Here is a 16,743-nt window from a genome sequence, read left to right as displayed (position 1 = left end):
TTTATTAACCGAACAACAACAATGTTTAAATTTGACCCTTCCCATGATTGAACTAATATCAACACACTCACCAAAGATAGCCACAGCTGCATCCCATCATCTTGGTTACCCAGTACAAAAATTAGTGCTGCTGTAGCCTGTAGGTGTGCACTGTCCTGGAGCAAAGCAAGATGCGCGGCAGCAGAACCAACTCCATATGGAGCCACGCATGAAGGGTAGGCAAATGGCTATGCAAAACAAATCGATTTACATACACTAAGCACGTGCTGCACTCAACAGTACGGCTCGGCTTCGCCAAGCGCATGGTGTATATAAATGTTTCAACTTTCATTTCAAGCCACCCCAGGCCCCAGCGACAGCACATTCATATCTACTTTTTTCGCCTGCCCAGTCCAGAGCCAACGCCCCCGGCGACAAAAACCAAGGTTTCATGGAGGCAGCGCGAATACAGTCAGCAACATTGACTTACGACAATATCACAATATACAAGACTCCGACTAGTTCTTCTACGAAGAATATGACCATTATTACCTACAGCGAGCAGTCTGACGCCGGTTATCTGCCGGCGGACAGTTCGATGGCGTCCTGGTTGTAGATGGAGTCCTCGCCCCAGTCGAACCGCTGCTGCATCCGCTCGTAGTCCTCCCTCCTCGTCACCTCCACCTGCTGCCACTCCTCCCACCGCTCCGCCAGGCCTTCCCCTTCCAGCATCCTTACCACCTCCGACATGGAGGGCCGGTCCTCAGGCGACCCCTGAGTGCACAGCAGCGCGATCTGCATCATCATCTCCACCTCCTGCCTGTCGAAGCTATTGTTCAGGTTTCGGTCCACGATGGCGTCTAGATTCCCCTCTCTTTGCAGCTTCTTCACCTGCACATTTGTGGCACCAGCATTATGCTTTGGATCACATGCTTCGGCGTTCAGGATTTATCTTAACTAGTGTAGCAGAATGCATGTCTTTTTGTTCAACAAGTGCGAGTCTCTTAAGTTGTTGTCCATAGAGTTCTTCATACACAAAGCTTACTCAGTAGCAGCTTGAATCAATCAAGTTTAGACGGGGTGGGAAGTGGAGTTGACTTACATGATCAAGTAACAACACGTCATCTTCTTCCTCCAGACGTGAAAAGTCAATGGCACGCTGCCCGGTGACCACTTCAAGAAGCATTATACCATAGCCGAAAACATCAGTTCTCTCAGATGACTTCCCTGTGGACAGATATTCTGGTGCAATGTGACCCATAGTCCCTCGGACTTGAGTGGTCACAGATGTCTTCTGTACATCCACCAACTTTGCCAAGCCAAAGTCGCCGACAACTGGTTCGAAACCTTCATCAAGCAAGACATTCGCGGCCTTGACATCACGGTGTATGATCTTAGGATTGCAGTGCTCGTGCAGGTACTCCAGTCCGCGCGCTGTGCCTATAGCCACTCGTTTCCTTGCATTCCAATCTAATATTGGTTCCCCGGGTTTAAATTCTGCACCATTCAACATTTCAACACAAGGAGCACATAAGAGAAAAGTATACAGATGGAAAGAAAACAGAAAAACTAACAAATAGATTTAGTCATTGTAAACTGAAAGGTAATGAATGTCCACAACAAAAACGAAGCAGACTAGAAAAACATTTAAGAAAAATCATGTTCTGGATGTAGAAGCAAATTGCATTTCACTCACTATAATCATTTAATAAACACTGGATGTTGGATTTTACTGACTGGCCCTTTTTCCTTTCTTTCATCACTTACCTGGATGGTATATCTCGGAAGATTATTTGATATTGCATTTTGGTCTATCTGTTCTTTACTCAGGATTTATACTGCCTACCAAGTAACTGTCTAGATCATTTTACGACTTACTAGAAACCAGTCTATGCATGCTGGCATCTTGCATTGGTAAAGCAAAATGAGCATATGAAATATAAAGATTTCAACAGGAAGCTATCTAAATTTTTAGAAGTACATTAGAATTGAAGTTACTAAGCCTAAATGAAGGTCCAAGACCAGTTACAGAATCTTTAAGCACATTGATGAAGGATCTGAGAAACTTCATAGAGTAGCACAACCGTAGGATTGCAGGAGATGAATCAGCTGGTCGATTGGTTAAGAAAGAAAGTACCTCGCAAACGGTAGGCTACGCTAAGATTCTGCATGAAAGGATAAACAAGTAGACGTTCTGTTTGTGTTGTACAGAACCCAATCAATCTTAAAAGATTCCGGTGAACTGCAACACTAATCAGCTCAACTTCACGCAGGAAGGCAGCCTCCCCACCAGGACTTTCATAATCAGTTAACCGCTTTACGGCTATCTTAGTGCCATCTGGAAGTGCTCCTTTATATACTTTTCCAAAGCCCCCTTGTCCAAGAACATTTTTCTCACTGAAGTTATCAGTAGCGAGTTGTAATTCTCGCCATGCAAACCTTTTCAACTGCCCAAATGCAATTCTTCGGTCATCCTCACCTGTGGAAGTTATCAGATCTGTTAGTTAAATGAAAGAAAAATCTCGGCCTCTGCATACAAGGAATGCATTCAGCTACATATGATTGGTCAGTTCAATGCAATGCAACACATGAAAACTTCAAATTTGTAAGCTGGACATTGTGCCTCAAAAACACAGATGGTGCTACAGAGAAGTCGCAAAAGATGCTGGACACTAACTATTTCCATATAGCCAGAAACACTGTTACATGTGGTTCAGTAACAAAAAATCTGTGTATGCATACATAAACCAGTAAACCACATCTTTGTTTCGATAAGCTAATGAACAAGACTACAGGGGAAAAAACTATGAAGACAAACAAAGCGCCATATACACTACCTGATACATCCACAAAAACTTCACGCAGATGACCTTTTCTCCTTCCATTACAGATAATAAATAGAGCCCCTATGATGAGCAGCCCTATCACTCCACCAACTGTTCCAAGGACAATGCCTATTTTCGAACCATGGGATGAACCTATTAAAGAGTGATAAAATTAGCATATGCCTCAAAATCATTTTACAGACGTCAAATCAACACTCTAAGTTTTGTGCTATCTGACAAGTGTACAATGCAGAACAGAAAAATATGACCCAGGGAAAAAACAAAAGAAAATATGGCTGGTTACCTTGGTAAGGCGAACTTGATGCACAAGGATGAGCGAAGTTTGCTCCACAAGTCAAGTTATTGCCAGAAAAGCTGTGAAAGAAATGAACCTTTGTTAGACCTTCTAATTAACACACATAGAATTAAATGTTATAATGACTCCCATTACTTGTAACGTGCAACTTGAAATAGTTGAGCAGGTATTGGACCGGAGAGATTATTGTAGGCCAACCGACTGCCATCATAAGAAAGAAATTAGTTGTATATGATAGGAGATTAAGAAAAATAGATATAAGCTCTTGTGGACAGAAATCACGAATATTAATATTACTAGTTTGCTGCTTACATGTCTGTCAAGCTTGAGATGGTTGCCAGTGTATCAGGAACAGTTCCACTTAGTCTGTTTTGACTTAGTATCCTGGTTACAGAACAAAAGGTGAATGGGAATCAGGGAATGTTAAATTACTGATGTTCATGACATTAAGTAGTAACAATTCTGATACATACAAGAGTTGGAGCTTCGAAAGATGGCCAAGAGAAGCTGGGATTTCTCCAACCAGCAGATTTTCTTCCAAATCTAAGCTTGTCAAACTAGATAGGTTCCCAAGCTGCTCTGGTATGGTACCGGTAATCTTGTTACCAGGTAAGGACCTGCAATGTCATGCACCACAAAGATTAACAAAAGTTGGAGAACGTGATCACATGACACAATACGACCATCACTTCATCTAGCAAGCATAGAAATATAGTCAGCATTTCTCACACCTGTTCCTATAGAATCATAAGGTAGAGACATAGAGTGGTCTTTTCAGCAAAATAAAAGAGTAAGATACAGTAGCTATTCTATCACAACAACCACTTAACATCTAAAAGATATTCTATTGCTCTAGACGAGTACACTTACAGAACATTCAAATGCTCGAGGTCTCCAATTCTTGGCGACAGAACTCCAGTGAACCCCATAGAAGCCAATGTTCTGCAGGAGGGTATCGGGTTAACTCATGATAAAACTGAATGTCTTAGTAAGAAATATGAATAACACGGTAAACAGAACCATATGGAGGCTTAGCAAGTGTTACAATGCATTTATAGAAAGTGGAGGTATATATGTGTCTGTCACATACTACCTCTGTACCGAAATAGAGTACTTGTAGTACCAAAATACTGGAGTAGTTTCATAACAAGTATGTTAGAAACCTTTATGTATGTTAGGAACCTGGCCCGACATCTTAACAAAACAAAACTCCATCCCTCCTTTTCAAGCTCGACATCCGGAAGGCTTTTGACTCGGTGCGTTGGGACTATATAGTTGACATTCTTCAGCGGAGGGGCTTCCCTAGCAGATTTCAGGATTGGATTGCCGTCCTCCTTGGAACTTCTTTATCGAGGGTCCTTCTCAATTGGGTGCCGGGCACTTCGATTACGCATGGCCAGGGTCTTAGACAAGGAGATCCGTAATCGCCGCTGCTTCGTCATTACCATCGATCCGCTGCAACAAATTCTCGACTTGGCTATGAGGCTTTGCCTCCTCCTTAAAATCTGGGGACGTGGCACCATCTTCAGGACATCCCTATACCCGGATGACAGCTGTTTTCATGGCACCAAGAAAGGAAGATATCCAAAACCTTGCTTGTACTCTACATGGGTTTGGTGAGGTGACGTGGCTGCAATCAAACTTCCACAAGAGCTCGGTTGTGCCTATCTGGTGTGGGTACTTGGACTTGGAGAACATCCTCGAGGGGCTGCCTGCCATACGCACTTCTTTCCAATTGAGATATCTAGGCCTGCCGCTCTCGGTGTGGCAGCGCAGGCAGATAGACTTTCAACACCTCGAGGACAAAATCGCGGTGAAGCTCGTTCCTCGAGAGGGCATGAACATCACTTCGGCTGGTCATGGGGTGCTCGTGAAATCGATCCTCAACTCACAAACGATCGCCACCTTACGCCACTTGTCATCCCCCCACCCATCCTCAAAAGTATTAACAAGGTTGAGAGAGCATTTCTTTGGTCGAGGACCAATAAGGTGACGGGCGGGAAGTGCAAGGTGGGACTCCCCGTGGTTGCATGGCACAAGCCAAAAGACATCGCCCCGCTCATCTTAAAAGTGATTGGCATGAGCAATGGTCTTTCTTGGAACCACGTCCCGAATTCGTCGAGCTTTGGTCTCATCTTGCTCAAGTTCCTTTGAACTAGGATGTTGACAACTCCATCCATTGGAAGTTCTCTTCTAACAGGGAATACTTCGGCGGCGGAGGCATAAAAGGCTTAATTCTTGGGAGTTATCCTCACTCCAATGAACAAGATCATTCGGAAAGTGTAGGCTCCCCCAAAGGTCTTTTTTTTTGCATGGCTTGCTATCCAAAATAGGGTGTGGACGGCCGACCACTTGGATCGGCGCCGTTGGAAAAATTGCGGCCTTTGCCCTTTGTGCAAGCGTGAGTATGAGTCCGCCACTCACCTCTTCTTCAAATATCGATTCACATTGAGGTTTTGGCGGATGCTCAAGGATTGGTTAGGACTCGCAGACATCGACCCCTCCCAATAAGCGACTCATCATTCTACCGGAAGTTGGTGGATCAACACAGCTACATGAAGCAAGGCGATGGTATCCCTCATAATGTTCACCAATCGAGCCATCTGGAATGACAGAAATGCTTGAGTATTCCGAAAGAAATCTATGCCGCCACTAATTGTTTTGGCAAACTTTAGCAAAGCTTTGGGTTTTCGCGGGGTCGAAGCATTTGAGTAATTTATTGCCGGGAGTAGTGGCTTTGTATTAATATATAGTTTGGTTCCTCTTATGTTCCAAACCTTGTCTTCTCTTCTTAATTAGTGGATGAGGCGAATCTTTTGCCTCTGTTTCAAAAGCAGATGCACCTCAAATAATACTTGGACTTGTTTGCACAAATCGTAAGAGCTAACCAGAAATGGATATGGAATGCAAACGAAATAATCCCAGCTTCTAGCTACATGATCTATGGGAAAATATTGGCAGTACACAAAGTAAGCAAAGTGGCGAGAGATCCAGAATGGCAACTTACACTTGCACAACATTATTGTTACTGTCACAAATAACAGAATTCCAAGTGCAAGGGTTAACTTGATTTTGATTCCAGTCTGTAAGCTGTGTGCCAGTAGCGTTCAGCTTCAGCTTCATATCATATAATGCATCACCTAAGGAAACAAATGATATTTCATTGTTAATCATAAGAATATATGTTGCTTAATTAATCTAATCCATGATTGTGAATGTGCTCCAAAAGGATGGAATGACTATACAGATGATAGACATGCAAGCGGACCTTGGCGATCAGACGCTGCATACGAGAGCAGAAATGTCAAAGTCATAATGATGCCGATCAGCCCCATCTTTCCTTTATTGTCACTGTAGTACCAATTGACTTCCTTATGAGAAGTTGCCCAGCTAGAAAATATGCACAGATTAATAATAGTAGCAGCAATCCATTGGCTACCTGGTTAAACAAAATCAGATCAGTGTGGAGCACACGATAAAAGAAAAACAAAAACATAGGTATTTCAAGTACACTATCGTCAGAGAAGATGGTTGGCTACAACATAAACCAGTACAAATCAATCTTCGCTTGCCTTGAAGACATTAATTCGAGTACTGCACATACAATTTGTAAACATTTGCCCCTAGAAGCATTATCACAAACACCTGATCAAGCAAAATCCTGTCACATATAAACTTGAACATGCACTGGAAAATCATGCATCCAGTACTCATCAAGGAATAATCAAAATTATGCTCTCACAACATCAAATCTACAGCAAGTGCTCATCCAATACAGAAATCAGGACAAAAATTGAACAAACAGACGATGCAAGAGGAAGGGGGCAGGGGGGTGAGGGAAGAGGGAGGAAGGACGAAGGAGTTGTGGCTACCTGCCTACTGACTGGTCGCCGGCGTAGCTCCTGTACTAGCGGCTGGGCGCGCTGCGGCGGCGGGCCGGCGGCGGCTAGGAACCCTAGCTGTCACGCTCGGGAAGGACTCTGGCCGTTCGCCCGGGAAGTGAGGCGCTCTCTTCGTTCGCTCGCTCGCTCGGCTAGCAAGCATACACGCACGCACGGGGAGAGGGGCGGCTACCAATCAGCCTGGCCAGCCGCCGCAGCGCACCTGGGGAAGGATTCCTTCCGAAGGAAGCAGTCAGCCTGCGCAACCGCCGCCGCCGCCAGTGCGCGAGTGGAGGTGGATGTGGAGGTGGAGGCGGAGGCGGAGGCGTGGGTGGACGACCCGAGCGGTTGACTCCCCCAGACGCCGAAATGGACCGCGGCTGCGACTGGTGAATCCATTTCAGGCAGGCGGGGCGCAACTTGGTTGGGTTGGTGGGTTCTCCATTTTCGCCCTCCCTTCGATCCCCTTGAGATAAGACGGAATTGGGGTCGCTCGCTCTGCTCGGGCGGCTGGGGCGGCTGGGCTCGGGTTCGCTTCGGATGCCGCCGGGACAGACAGTGGTGCGCCGCGTGCCTTTCCGTGACTCGCCGCAGATTCCCGCAACCGAACGCGAGCGCCTAGCTAGAGATAGCCCCATGCGCTGTCGCTCCGCGAGGTCGCTTTCCGGTTAGCTCACGCCTTTCTGCCCGTGTCCTGTTTTCTGTTCAGTCCGTCCACTGGGCAGCGATGGCGCGGCAGGCTGGACTTGGAGACTTGGACGGACGGGTGATCGGTTTTCTCCCAGTAGTACCATCGATCGTTTTTGCGGGCCAAGGAGGTCAGTGGGAAAGCGGCACGGCTTTCTCGGCCTTGATGGTTGGTTTTGGCTCGATGCACGTTTCGAACTGCTGTCCAGCTAGTTTCCGGTGTCAGCTCTGGCGTCCCGACGGTTCCGCCGTGGTTCACGCTTTTGCGCGGAGCGTGGGCAAATGAGTGCATGACATATAAAAAAGCTAAGGTGATTAGAGTCGTCGGAGGGATTAGTAGAGCAATTACCAAAAGGATAAGCATATCTGGCAAAATTTTCTCTATAAAGATGGGGCCAAGGCCCGGAATTGTCCCGCTCCACCACTGTGCGCATGTTCCTCGCTTGGCGTGGGGCCACCGCTCGCCTTGGTAGAGACTTGAAGCTAGCCATCCAACCAAACCCACTTACGTTTTATTTCAACAAACCGGATGAATTACATGCAATTCAATTATTTTCATCTAAACCGAAACACATTTGTTACATTTATGACATATCACTAAAAAAGCAACTGGACCTTACTCTAAACCTACGGTGGCGCCCATCCTCCAAGTTCTTGTTGTTTCCCACCGCCGTTGGTCGTGTCTAGGTCCGGCGAGGATAAGACCCGTGAAGTGAAGGTGCGTTTACAGGTGAGGAAGAGTAGGACATGAGACACAGATCGGCCCATTTGGCACTCGAGGCCCCGCCGCCTCCCATGAAATAATCCTCTCGTTGGAGGTCCCAACCGACGATCAAATCTCGGGCAAGTAACACACCGATGACAAAGGGAACAACGTATGTTGTTGTGCGGTTTGATCGATGAAGATCTTCGTAGAATATGTAGGAACCAATATGAACATCCAGGTTCCGCTATTGGTTATTGATCGGAGATGAGTCTCGGTCATGTCTACATAGTTCTCGAACCCGTAGGGTCCGCATGCTTAACGTTCGGTGACGATCGGTATTATGAGTTTATGTGTTTTGATGTACCGAAGGTAGTTCGGAGTCCCGGATATGATCACGTACATGACGAGGAGTCTCGAAATGGTCGAGACATGAGGATCGATATATTGGACGGCTATATTCGGACACTGGAAGTGCTCTGGGTGATTTCGAAGAAAACCGGAGTGCCAGAGGGTTATCAGAACCCCCCCACCCGGGGGGGCTAATGGGCCACATGGGACTTAGTGAAGAGAGAGAGGGCCAGCCAGGGCAGGCCGCGCGCCCCCTCCCCCTCTAGTCTGAATTGGACTAGGGAAGGGGGGCGGCGCCCCCCTTTCCTTCTCCCTCTCCTCCTTCCTTTCCCCCTCCTAGTAGGACTAGGAAAAGGGGAGTCCTACTCCTACTAGGAGGAGGACTCCTCCTCTCCTGGCGTGCCCCAAGGGCCGGCCGGCCTCCCCCCTTGCTCCTTTATATACGGGGCAGGGGCACCCTAGAACACACAAGTTGATCATTGATCTCTTAGCCGTGTGCAGTGCCCCCCTCCATCATAATCCACCTCGTTCATATCGTCGTAGTGCTTAGGCGAAGCCCTGCGCCGGTAGCTTCATCATCACCGTCATCACACCGTCGTGCTGACGAAGCTCTCCCTCGACACTCAGCTGGATCGAGAGTTCGTGGGACGTCACCGAGCCGAACGTGTGCAGATCGCGGAGGTGCCGTACTTTCGGTACTAGGATCGGTCGGATCGTGAAGACGTACGACTACATCAACCGCGTTGTCATAACGCTTCCACTTACGGTCTACGAGGGTATGTGGACAACACTCTTCCCCTCTCGTTGCTATGCATCACCATGATAGATCTTGCATCTGCGTAGGAAAATTATGAAATTACTGTGTTCCCCAATAGTGGCATCAGAGCCAGGTCTATGCGTAGATGTTATATGCATGAGTAGAACACAAAGGAGTTGTGGGCGTGGGTATATACATATTTCTTGCCGTCACTAGTTGATTCTTGATTCAGCGGTATTGTTGGATGAAGCGGCCCAGACCGACATTACGCGTACGCTTACGCGAGACTGGTTCTACCGATGTGCTTCGCACACAAGTGGCTGGTGGGTGTCATTTTCTTCAACTTTAGTTGAATCGGATTCAATGAACAAGGTTCTTTATGAAGATCAAAAAGCAATCACTATACCGCATTATGGTTTTTGATGCGTAGGTAAGAACGATTCTTGCTCAGCCCGTAGCAGCCACGTAAAACTTGCAACAACAAAGTAGAGGACGTCTAACTTGTTTTTGCAGGGCATGTTGTGATGTGATATGGTCAAGACATGATGCTAAATTTTATTGTATGAGATGATCATGTTTTGTAACACAGTTATCGGCAACTGGCAGGAGCCATATGGTTGTCGCTTTATTGTATGAAATGCAATCGCCATGTAATTGTTTTACTTTATCACTAAGCGCTAGCGATAGTCGTAGAAGCAATAGTTGGCGAGACGACAACGATGCTTCGATGAAGATCAAGGTGTCAAGCCGGTGACGATGGTGATCATGACGGTGCTTTGGAGATGGAGATCAAAGGCACAAGATGATGATGGCCATATCATATCACTTATATTGATTGCATGTGATGTTTATCCTTTATGCATCTTATTTTGCTTAGTTCGGTGGTAGCATTATAAGATGATCTCTCACTAAATTTCAAGGTATAACTGTTCTCCCTGAGTATGCACCGTTGCTACAGTTCGTCGTGCCGAGACATCACGTGATGATCGGGTGTGATAAGCTATACATTCACATACAACGGCGCAAGCCAGTTTTGCACACGTAGAATACTCGGGTTAAACTTGACGAGCCTAGCATATGCAGATATGGCCTCGGAACACTGAGACCGAAAGGTCGAGCGTGAATCATATAGTAGATATGATTAACATAGTGATGTTCACCATTGAAAACTACTCCATCTCACGTGATGATCGGACATGGTTTAGTTGATTTGGATCACGTGATCATTTAGATGACTAGAGGGGTGTCTATCTAAGTGGGGGTACTTAAGTAATTTGATTAATTGAACTTTAATTTATCATGAACTTAGTACCTGATAGTATTTTGCATGTCTATGTTGTTGTAGATAGATGGCCCGTGTTGTTGTTCCATTGAATTTTAATGTGTTCCTAGAGAAAGCTAAGTTGAAAGATGATGGTAGCAACTACACGGACTGGGTCCGTAACTTGAGGATTATCCTCATTGCTGCACAGAAGCATTACGTCCTGGAAGCACCGCTAGGTAACAAACCCGTTGCAGGAGCAACGCCAGATGATGTGAACACCTGGCAGAGCAAAGCTGATGACTGCTCGATAGTTCAGTGTGCCATGTTTTACGGCTTAGAACCGGGACTTCAATGACGTTTTGAACGTCATGGAGAATATGAGATGTTCCAGGAGTTGAAGTTAATATTTCAAGCAAATGCCCGGATTGACAGATATGAAGTCTCCAATAAGTTCTACAGCTGCAAAATGGAGGAGAATAGTTCTGCCAGTGAACATATACTCAGAATGTCTGGGTACCACAACCACTTGACTCAGCTGGGAGTTAATCTTCCTGATGATAGTGTCATTGACAGAATTCTTCAATCACTGCCACCAAGCTACAAGAGCTTCGTGATGAACTATAATATGCAAGGGATGGATAAGGAGATTCCTGAGCTCTTCGCAATGCTAAAGGCTGCGGAGGTAGAAATCAAGAAGGAGCATCAAGTGTTGATGGTCAACACAAGACCATAAGTTTCAAGAAAAAGGGTAAAGGGAAGAAGGGGAACTTCAAGAAGAATAGCAAGCCAGTTGCCGCTCAAGTGAAGAAACCCAAGTATGGACCTTAGCCTGAGACTGAGTGCTTCTACTGCAAAGGGACTGGTCACTGGAAGCGGAACTGCCCCAAGTATTTGGCGGAGAAGAAGGATGGCAAAGTGAAAGGTATATTTGATATACATGTTATTGATGTGTACCTTACTAATGCTCGCAGTAGCGCCTGGGTATTTGATACTAGCTCTGTTGCTAATATTAGCAACTCGAAACAGGGGCTACGGATTAAGCGAAGATTGGCTAAGGACGATGTGATCGTCGTCGGCACGCTACCTCTACATCTACCTTCAGGATTAGTTTTAGACCTAAATAATTGTTGTTTGGTGCCAACGTTGAGCATGAACATTATATCTGGATCTTATTTGATGCGAGACGGTTATTCATATAAAATCAGAGAATAATGGTTGTTCTATTTATATGAGTAATATCTTTTATGGTCATAAACCCTTGATGAGTGGTCTATTTTTACTAAATCTTGATAGTAGTGATACACATGTTCAAAGTATTGAAGCCAAAAGATGTAGAGCTGATAATGATAGTGCAACTTATTTGTGGCACTGCCGTTTGGGTCATATTGGTGTAAAGCGCATGAAGAAACTCCATTTTGATGGACTTCTGGAATCACTTGATTATGAATCACTTGGTACTTGTGAACCATGCCTCATGGGCAAGATGACTAAAACTCCGTTCTCCGAAACAATGAAGCAAGCAACAGAGTTATTGGAAATCATACATACTGATGTATGTGGTCCAATGAACATTGAGGCTCGCGGCGGATATCATTATTTTCTCACCTTCACAGATGATTTGAGAAGATATGGGTATATCTACTTAATGAAACAGAAGTCTGAAACATTTGAAAAGTTCAAAGAATTTCAGAGTGAAGTGGAAAATCATCATAACAAGAAAATAAAGTTTCTGCGATCTGATCGTGGAGGAGAATATTTGAGTTACGAGTTTGGTCTTCATTTAAAACAATTCTGAATAGTTTCGCAACTCACGCCACTTGGAACACCATAGCGTAATGGTGTGTCCGAACGTCATAATCATACTTTACTAGATATGGTGCGATCTATGATGTCTCTTACTGATTTACCGCTATCATTTTGGGGTTATGCTTTAGAGACGGCTGCATTCACGTTAAATAGGGCACCATCTAAATCCGTTGAGACGACACCTTATGAACTATGGTTTGGCAAGAAACCCAAGTTGTCGTTTCTTAAAGTTTGGGGTTGTGATGCTTATGTGAAGAAGCTTCAACCTGATAAGCTCGAACCCAAATCGGAGAAATGTGTCTTCATAGGATACCCAAAGAAGATTGTTGGGTACACCTTCTATCACAGATCCGAAGGCAAGATATTCGTTGCTAAGAATGGATCCTTTCTAGAGAAGGAGTTTCTATCAAAAGAAGTGAGTGGGAGGAAAGTAGAACTTGATGAGGTAATTGTACCTGCTCCCTTATTAGAAAGTAGTTCATCACTGAAACCAGTTCCAGTGATTCCTACACCAGTAAGTGAGGAAGCTAATGATGATGATCATGGAACTTCTGATCAAGTTACTACCGAACCTCGTAGGTCAACCAGAGTGAGATCCGCACCAGAGTGGTACGGTAATCCTGTTCTGGAAGTCATGTTACTTGACCATGACGAACCTACGAATTATGAGGAAGCGATGATGAGCCCAGATTCCGCAAAATGGCTTGAGGCCATGAAATCTTAGATGGGATCCATGTATGAGAACAATGTGTGGACTTTGGTTGACTTTCCCGATGATCGGCAGGCCATAGAGAATAAATGGATCTTCAAGAAAAAGACTGACGCTGATGGTAATGTTACTATCTACAAAGCTCGACTTGTTGCAAAAGGTTTTCGACAAGTTCAAGGAGTTGACTACGATGAGACCTTCTCACCCGTAGTGATGCTTAAGTCCGTCCGAATCATGTTAGCAACTGCCGCATTTTATGATTATGAATTTTGGCAAATGGATGTCAAAACTGCATTCCTTAATGGATATCTTAAAGAAGAGTTGTATATGATGCAACCATAAGGTTTTGTCGATCCAAAAGGTGCTAACAAAGTGTGCAAGCTCCAGCGATCCATTTATGGACTGGTGCAAGCCTCTTGGAGTTGGAATATACGCTTTGATAGTGTGATCAAAGCATATGGTTTTATACAGACTTTTGGCGAAGCCTGTATTTACAAGAAAGTGAGTGGGAGCTCTGTAGCATTTCTGATATTATATGTAGATGACATATTGTTGATCGGAAATGATACTGAATTTCTGAATAGCATAAAAGGATACTTGAATAAGAATTTTTCAATGAAAGACCTCGGTGAAGCTGCTTATATATTGGGCATCAAGATCTATAGAGATAGATCAAGACGCTTAATTGGACTTCCACAAAGCACATACCTTGATAAAGTTTTGAAGAAGTTCAAAATGGATCAGGCAAAGAAAGGGTTCTTGCTTATGTTACAAGGTGTGAAGTTTAGTCAGACTCAATGCCCGATGAAGATAGAGAGAAAATGAAAGTCATTCCCTATGCCTCAGCCATAGGTTCTATCATGTATGCAATGTTGTGTACCAGACCTGATGTGTGCCTTGCTATTAGTTTAGCAGGGAGGTACCAAAGTAATCCAGGAGTAGATCACTGGACAGCGGTCAAGAACATCCTGAAATACCAGAAAAGGACTAAGGATATGTTTCTCGTTTATGGAGGTGACAAAGAACTCATCATAAATGGTTACGTCGATGCAAGCTTTGACACCGATCTGGATGACTCTAAGTCACCAATCGAATACGTATTTTTATTATATGGTGGAACTGTGAGTTGGTGCAGTTCTAAGTAGAGCATCGTGGTAGGATCTAAATGTGAAGCGAAGTACATAGCTGCTTCGGAAGCAGCAAATTAAGGAGTCTGGATGAAGGAGTTCATATCCGATCTAGGTGTCATACCTAGTGCATTGGGTCCAATGAAAATCTTTTGTGACAACACTGGTGCAATTTCCTTGGCAAAGGAATCTAGATTTCACAAGAGAACCAAGCACATCAAGAGATGCTTCAATTCCATCCGCGATCAAGTCAAGGAGGGAGACATAGAGATTTGCAAGATACATACGGATCTAAATGTTGCAGACCCTTGACTAAGCCTCTCTCACGAGCAAAACATGATCAACACCAAGACTCCATGGGTGTTAGAATCATTACTATGTAATTTAGATTATTGACTCTAGTGCAAGTGGGAGACTGAAGGAAATATGCCCTAGAGGCAATAATAAAGTTGTTATTTATATTTCCTTATATCATGATAAATGTTTATTATTCATGCTAGAATTGTATTAACTGGAAACTTAGTACATGTGTGAATACATAGACAAACAAAATGTCACTAGTATGCCTCTACTTGACTAGCTCGTTGAATCAATGATGGTTATGTTTCCTAACCATAGACATGAGTTTTCATTTGATTAACGGGATCACATCATTAGAGAATGATGTGATTGACTTGACCCATCCATTAGCTTAGCACGATGATCGTTTAGTTTGTTGCTATTGCTAACTTATACATGTTCCTATGACTAAGAGATCATGCAACTCCCGAATATCGGAGGAACACTTAGTGTGCTATCAAACGTCACAACGTAACTGGGTGACTATAAAGATGCTCTACAAGTGTTTTCCGATGGTGTTTGTTGAGTTGGCATAGATCAAGATTAGGATTTGTCACTCCGAGTATCGGAGAGGTATCTCTGGGCCCTCTCGGTAATGCACATCACTATAAGCCTTGCAAGCAATGTGACTAATGAGTTAGTTACGGGATGATGCATTATGGAACGAGTAAAGAGACTTGCCGGTAACGAGATTGAACTAGGTATTAAGATACCGACGATCGAATCTCAGGCAAGTAACATACGGATGACAAAGGGAGCAACATATGTTGTTGTGCGGTTTGACCGATGAAGATCTTCATAGAATATGTAGGAACCAATATGAGCATCCAGGTTCCGCTACTGGTTATTCACTGGAGATGAGTCTCAATCATGCCTACATAGTTCTCGAACCCGTAGGGTCCGCACGATTAACATTCGGTGACGATCGGTATTATGAGTTTATGTGTTTTGATGTACCAAAGGTAGTTCGGAGTCCCGGATATGATCATGTACATGACGAGGAGTCTCAAAATGGTCGAGACATAAAGATCGATATACTGGACGGCTATATTCGGACACTGGAAGTGTTCCGGGTGATTTCGAAGAAAACCGGAGTGCCGGAGGGGTTACCGGAATGCCCCTCCCCCCGGGGAACTAATGGGCCACATGTGCCTTAGTGGAGAGAGAGAGAGGGCCGTCCAGGGCAGGTCGCGCGCCCCTCCCCCTGTAGTCTGAATTGGACTAGGGAAGGGGGGCGCCCCCCTTTCCTTCTCCCTCTCCTCCTTCCTTTCCCCCTCCAAGTAGGACTAGGAAAAGGGGAGTCCTACTCCTACTAGGAGGAGGACTCCGCCTCTCCTGGCGCGCCCCAAGGGTCGGCCGTCCTCCCCCTTGCTCCTTTATATATGGGGTTAGGGGGCACCCTAGAACACACAAGTTGATCATTGATCTCTTAGCCGTGTGCGGTGCTCCCTCCATCATAATCCACCTCGGTCATATCGTCATAGTGCTTAGGCGAAGCCCTACACCGGTAGCTTCATCGTCACCGTCATCACGCCGTCATGCTGACGAAGCTCTCCCTTGACACTCAGCTGGATCGAGAGTTCGTGGGACGTCACCGAGCCGAACGTGTGCAGATCGCGGAGGTGTCGTACTTTCCGTACTAGGATCGGTCGAATCATGAAGACGTACAACTACATCAACTGCGTTGTCATAACGCTTCAGCTTACGGTCTACGAGGGTACATGGACAACACTCTTCCCCTCTCGTTGCTATGCATCACCATGATAGATCTTGCGTGTGCTTAGGAAAATTTTGAAATTGCTGCGTTCCCCAACATTTACATCGCATAAAATCAATATCAGACGGAGTCCAAATGCCACGAAACTTTACGGAGAATTTTTATTGGCCAGAAGGAACACAACGGGCCCTGGCTGTGCCTGGGGGTGCCTCGAGGTGGGCACAACCCACCAGGGCGCGCCAGGAGGCCCAGGCGCGCCCTGGTGGGTTCTGCCCACCTCTG

The 16,743-nt window shown here is 45.2% G+C and overlaps 1 protein-coding gene across 3 annotated transcripts; it reads right to left on the bottom strand.

Moving 5' to 3' along the window:
• Nucleotides 1-308: 308 nt before the first annotated feature.
• LOC125544883 (leucine-rich repeat transmembrane protein kinase family protein) lies at nt 309-7,587 on the bottom strand. Of its 3 annotated transcripts, none has more exons than XM_048708664.2 (12): nt 6,993-7,587; nt 6,389-6,555; nt 6,128-6,260; nt 3,991-4,062; nt 3,594-3,737; nt 3,433-3,504; nt 3,256-3,321; nt 3,109-3,179; nt 2,817-2,957; nt 2,117-2,458; nt 1,082-1,476; nt 309-870 (listed from the first exon to the last, which is right to left on the bottom strand). In XM_048708664.2, the coding sequence occupies exons 2-12, from the start codon at nt 6,453-6,455 to the stop codon at nt 556-558; spliced, it is 1,818 nt and encodes a 605-aa protein (XP_048564621.1). In that variant the 5' UTR covers nt 6,456-6,555; nt 6,993-7,587; the 3' UTR covers nt 309-555. The 3 variants fall into 3 exon arrangements, with proteins under 3 accessions (XP_048564621.1, XP_048564623.1, XP_048564620.1); XM_048708666.2 differs by having other exon boundaries at nt 6,389-6,471; XM_048708663.2 differs by having other exon boundaries at nt 6,389-6,559; nt 6,993-7,586.
• Between the last annotated feature and the right edge of the window lie 9,156 nt (nt 7,588-16,743).

Source organism: Triticum urartu, chromosome 3A (assembly GCF_056163025.1).
Source record: "Triticum urartu cultivar PI428250 chromosome 3A, HENAU_Tu73, whole genome shotgun sequence".
NCBI classification, from domain to species: Eukaryota; Viridiplantae; Streptophyta; class Magnoliopsida; order Poales; family Poaceae; genus Triticum; species Triticum urartu.
This window is presented reverse-complemented; position numbering and strand designations above follow the sequence as displayed.

Coding starts and splice junctions, on each gene's coding strand:
- LOC125544883 (XM_048708664.2), bottom strand. CDS start 6,455: ATGGGGCTGATCGGCATCATTATGACTTTGACATTTCTGCTCTCGTAT. Junction 4,063..6,127: donor AACAATAATGTTGTGCAAGT/GTAAGTTGCCAT, acceptor ACCCTCCTGCAG/AACATTGGCTTCTATGGGGT. Junction 3,505..3,593: donor CTTTCGAAGCTCCAACTCTT/GTATGTATCAGA, acceptor TTCTGTAACCAG/GATACTAAGTCAAAACAGAC.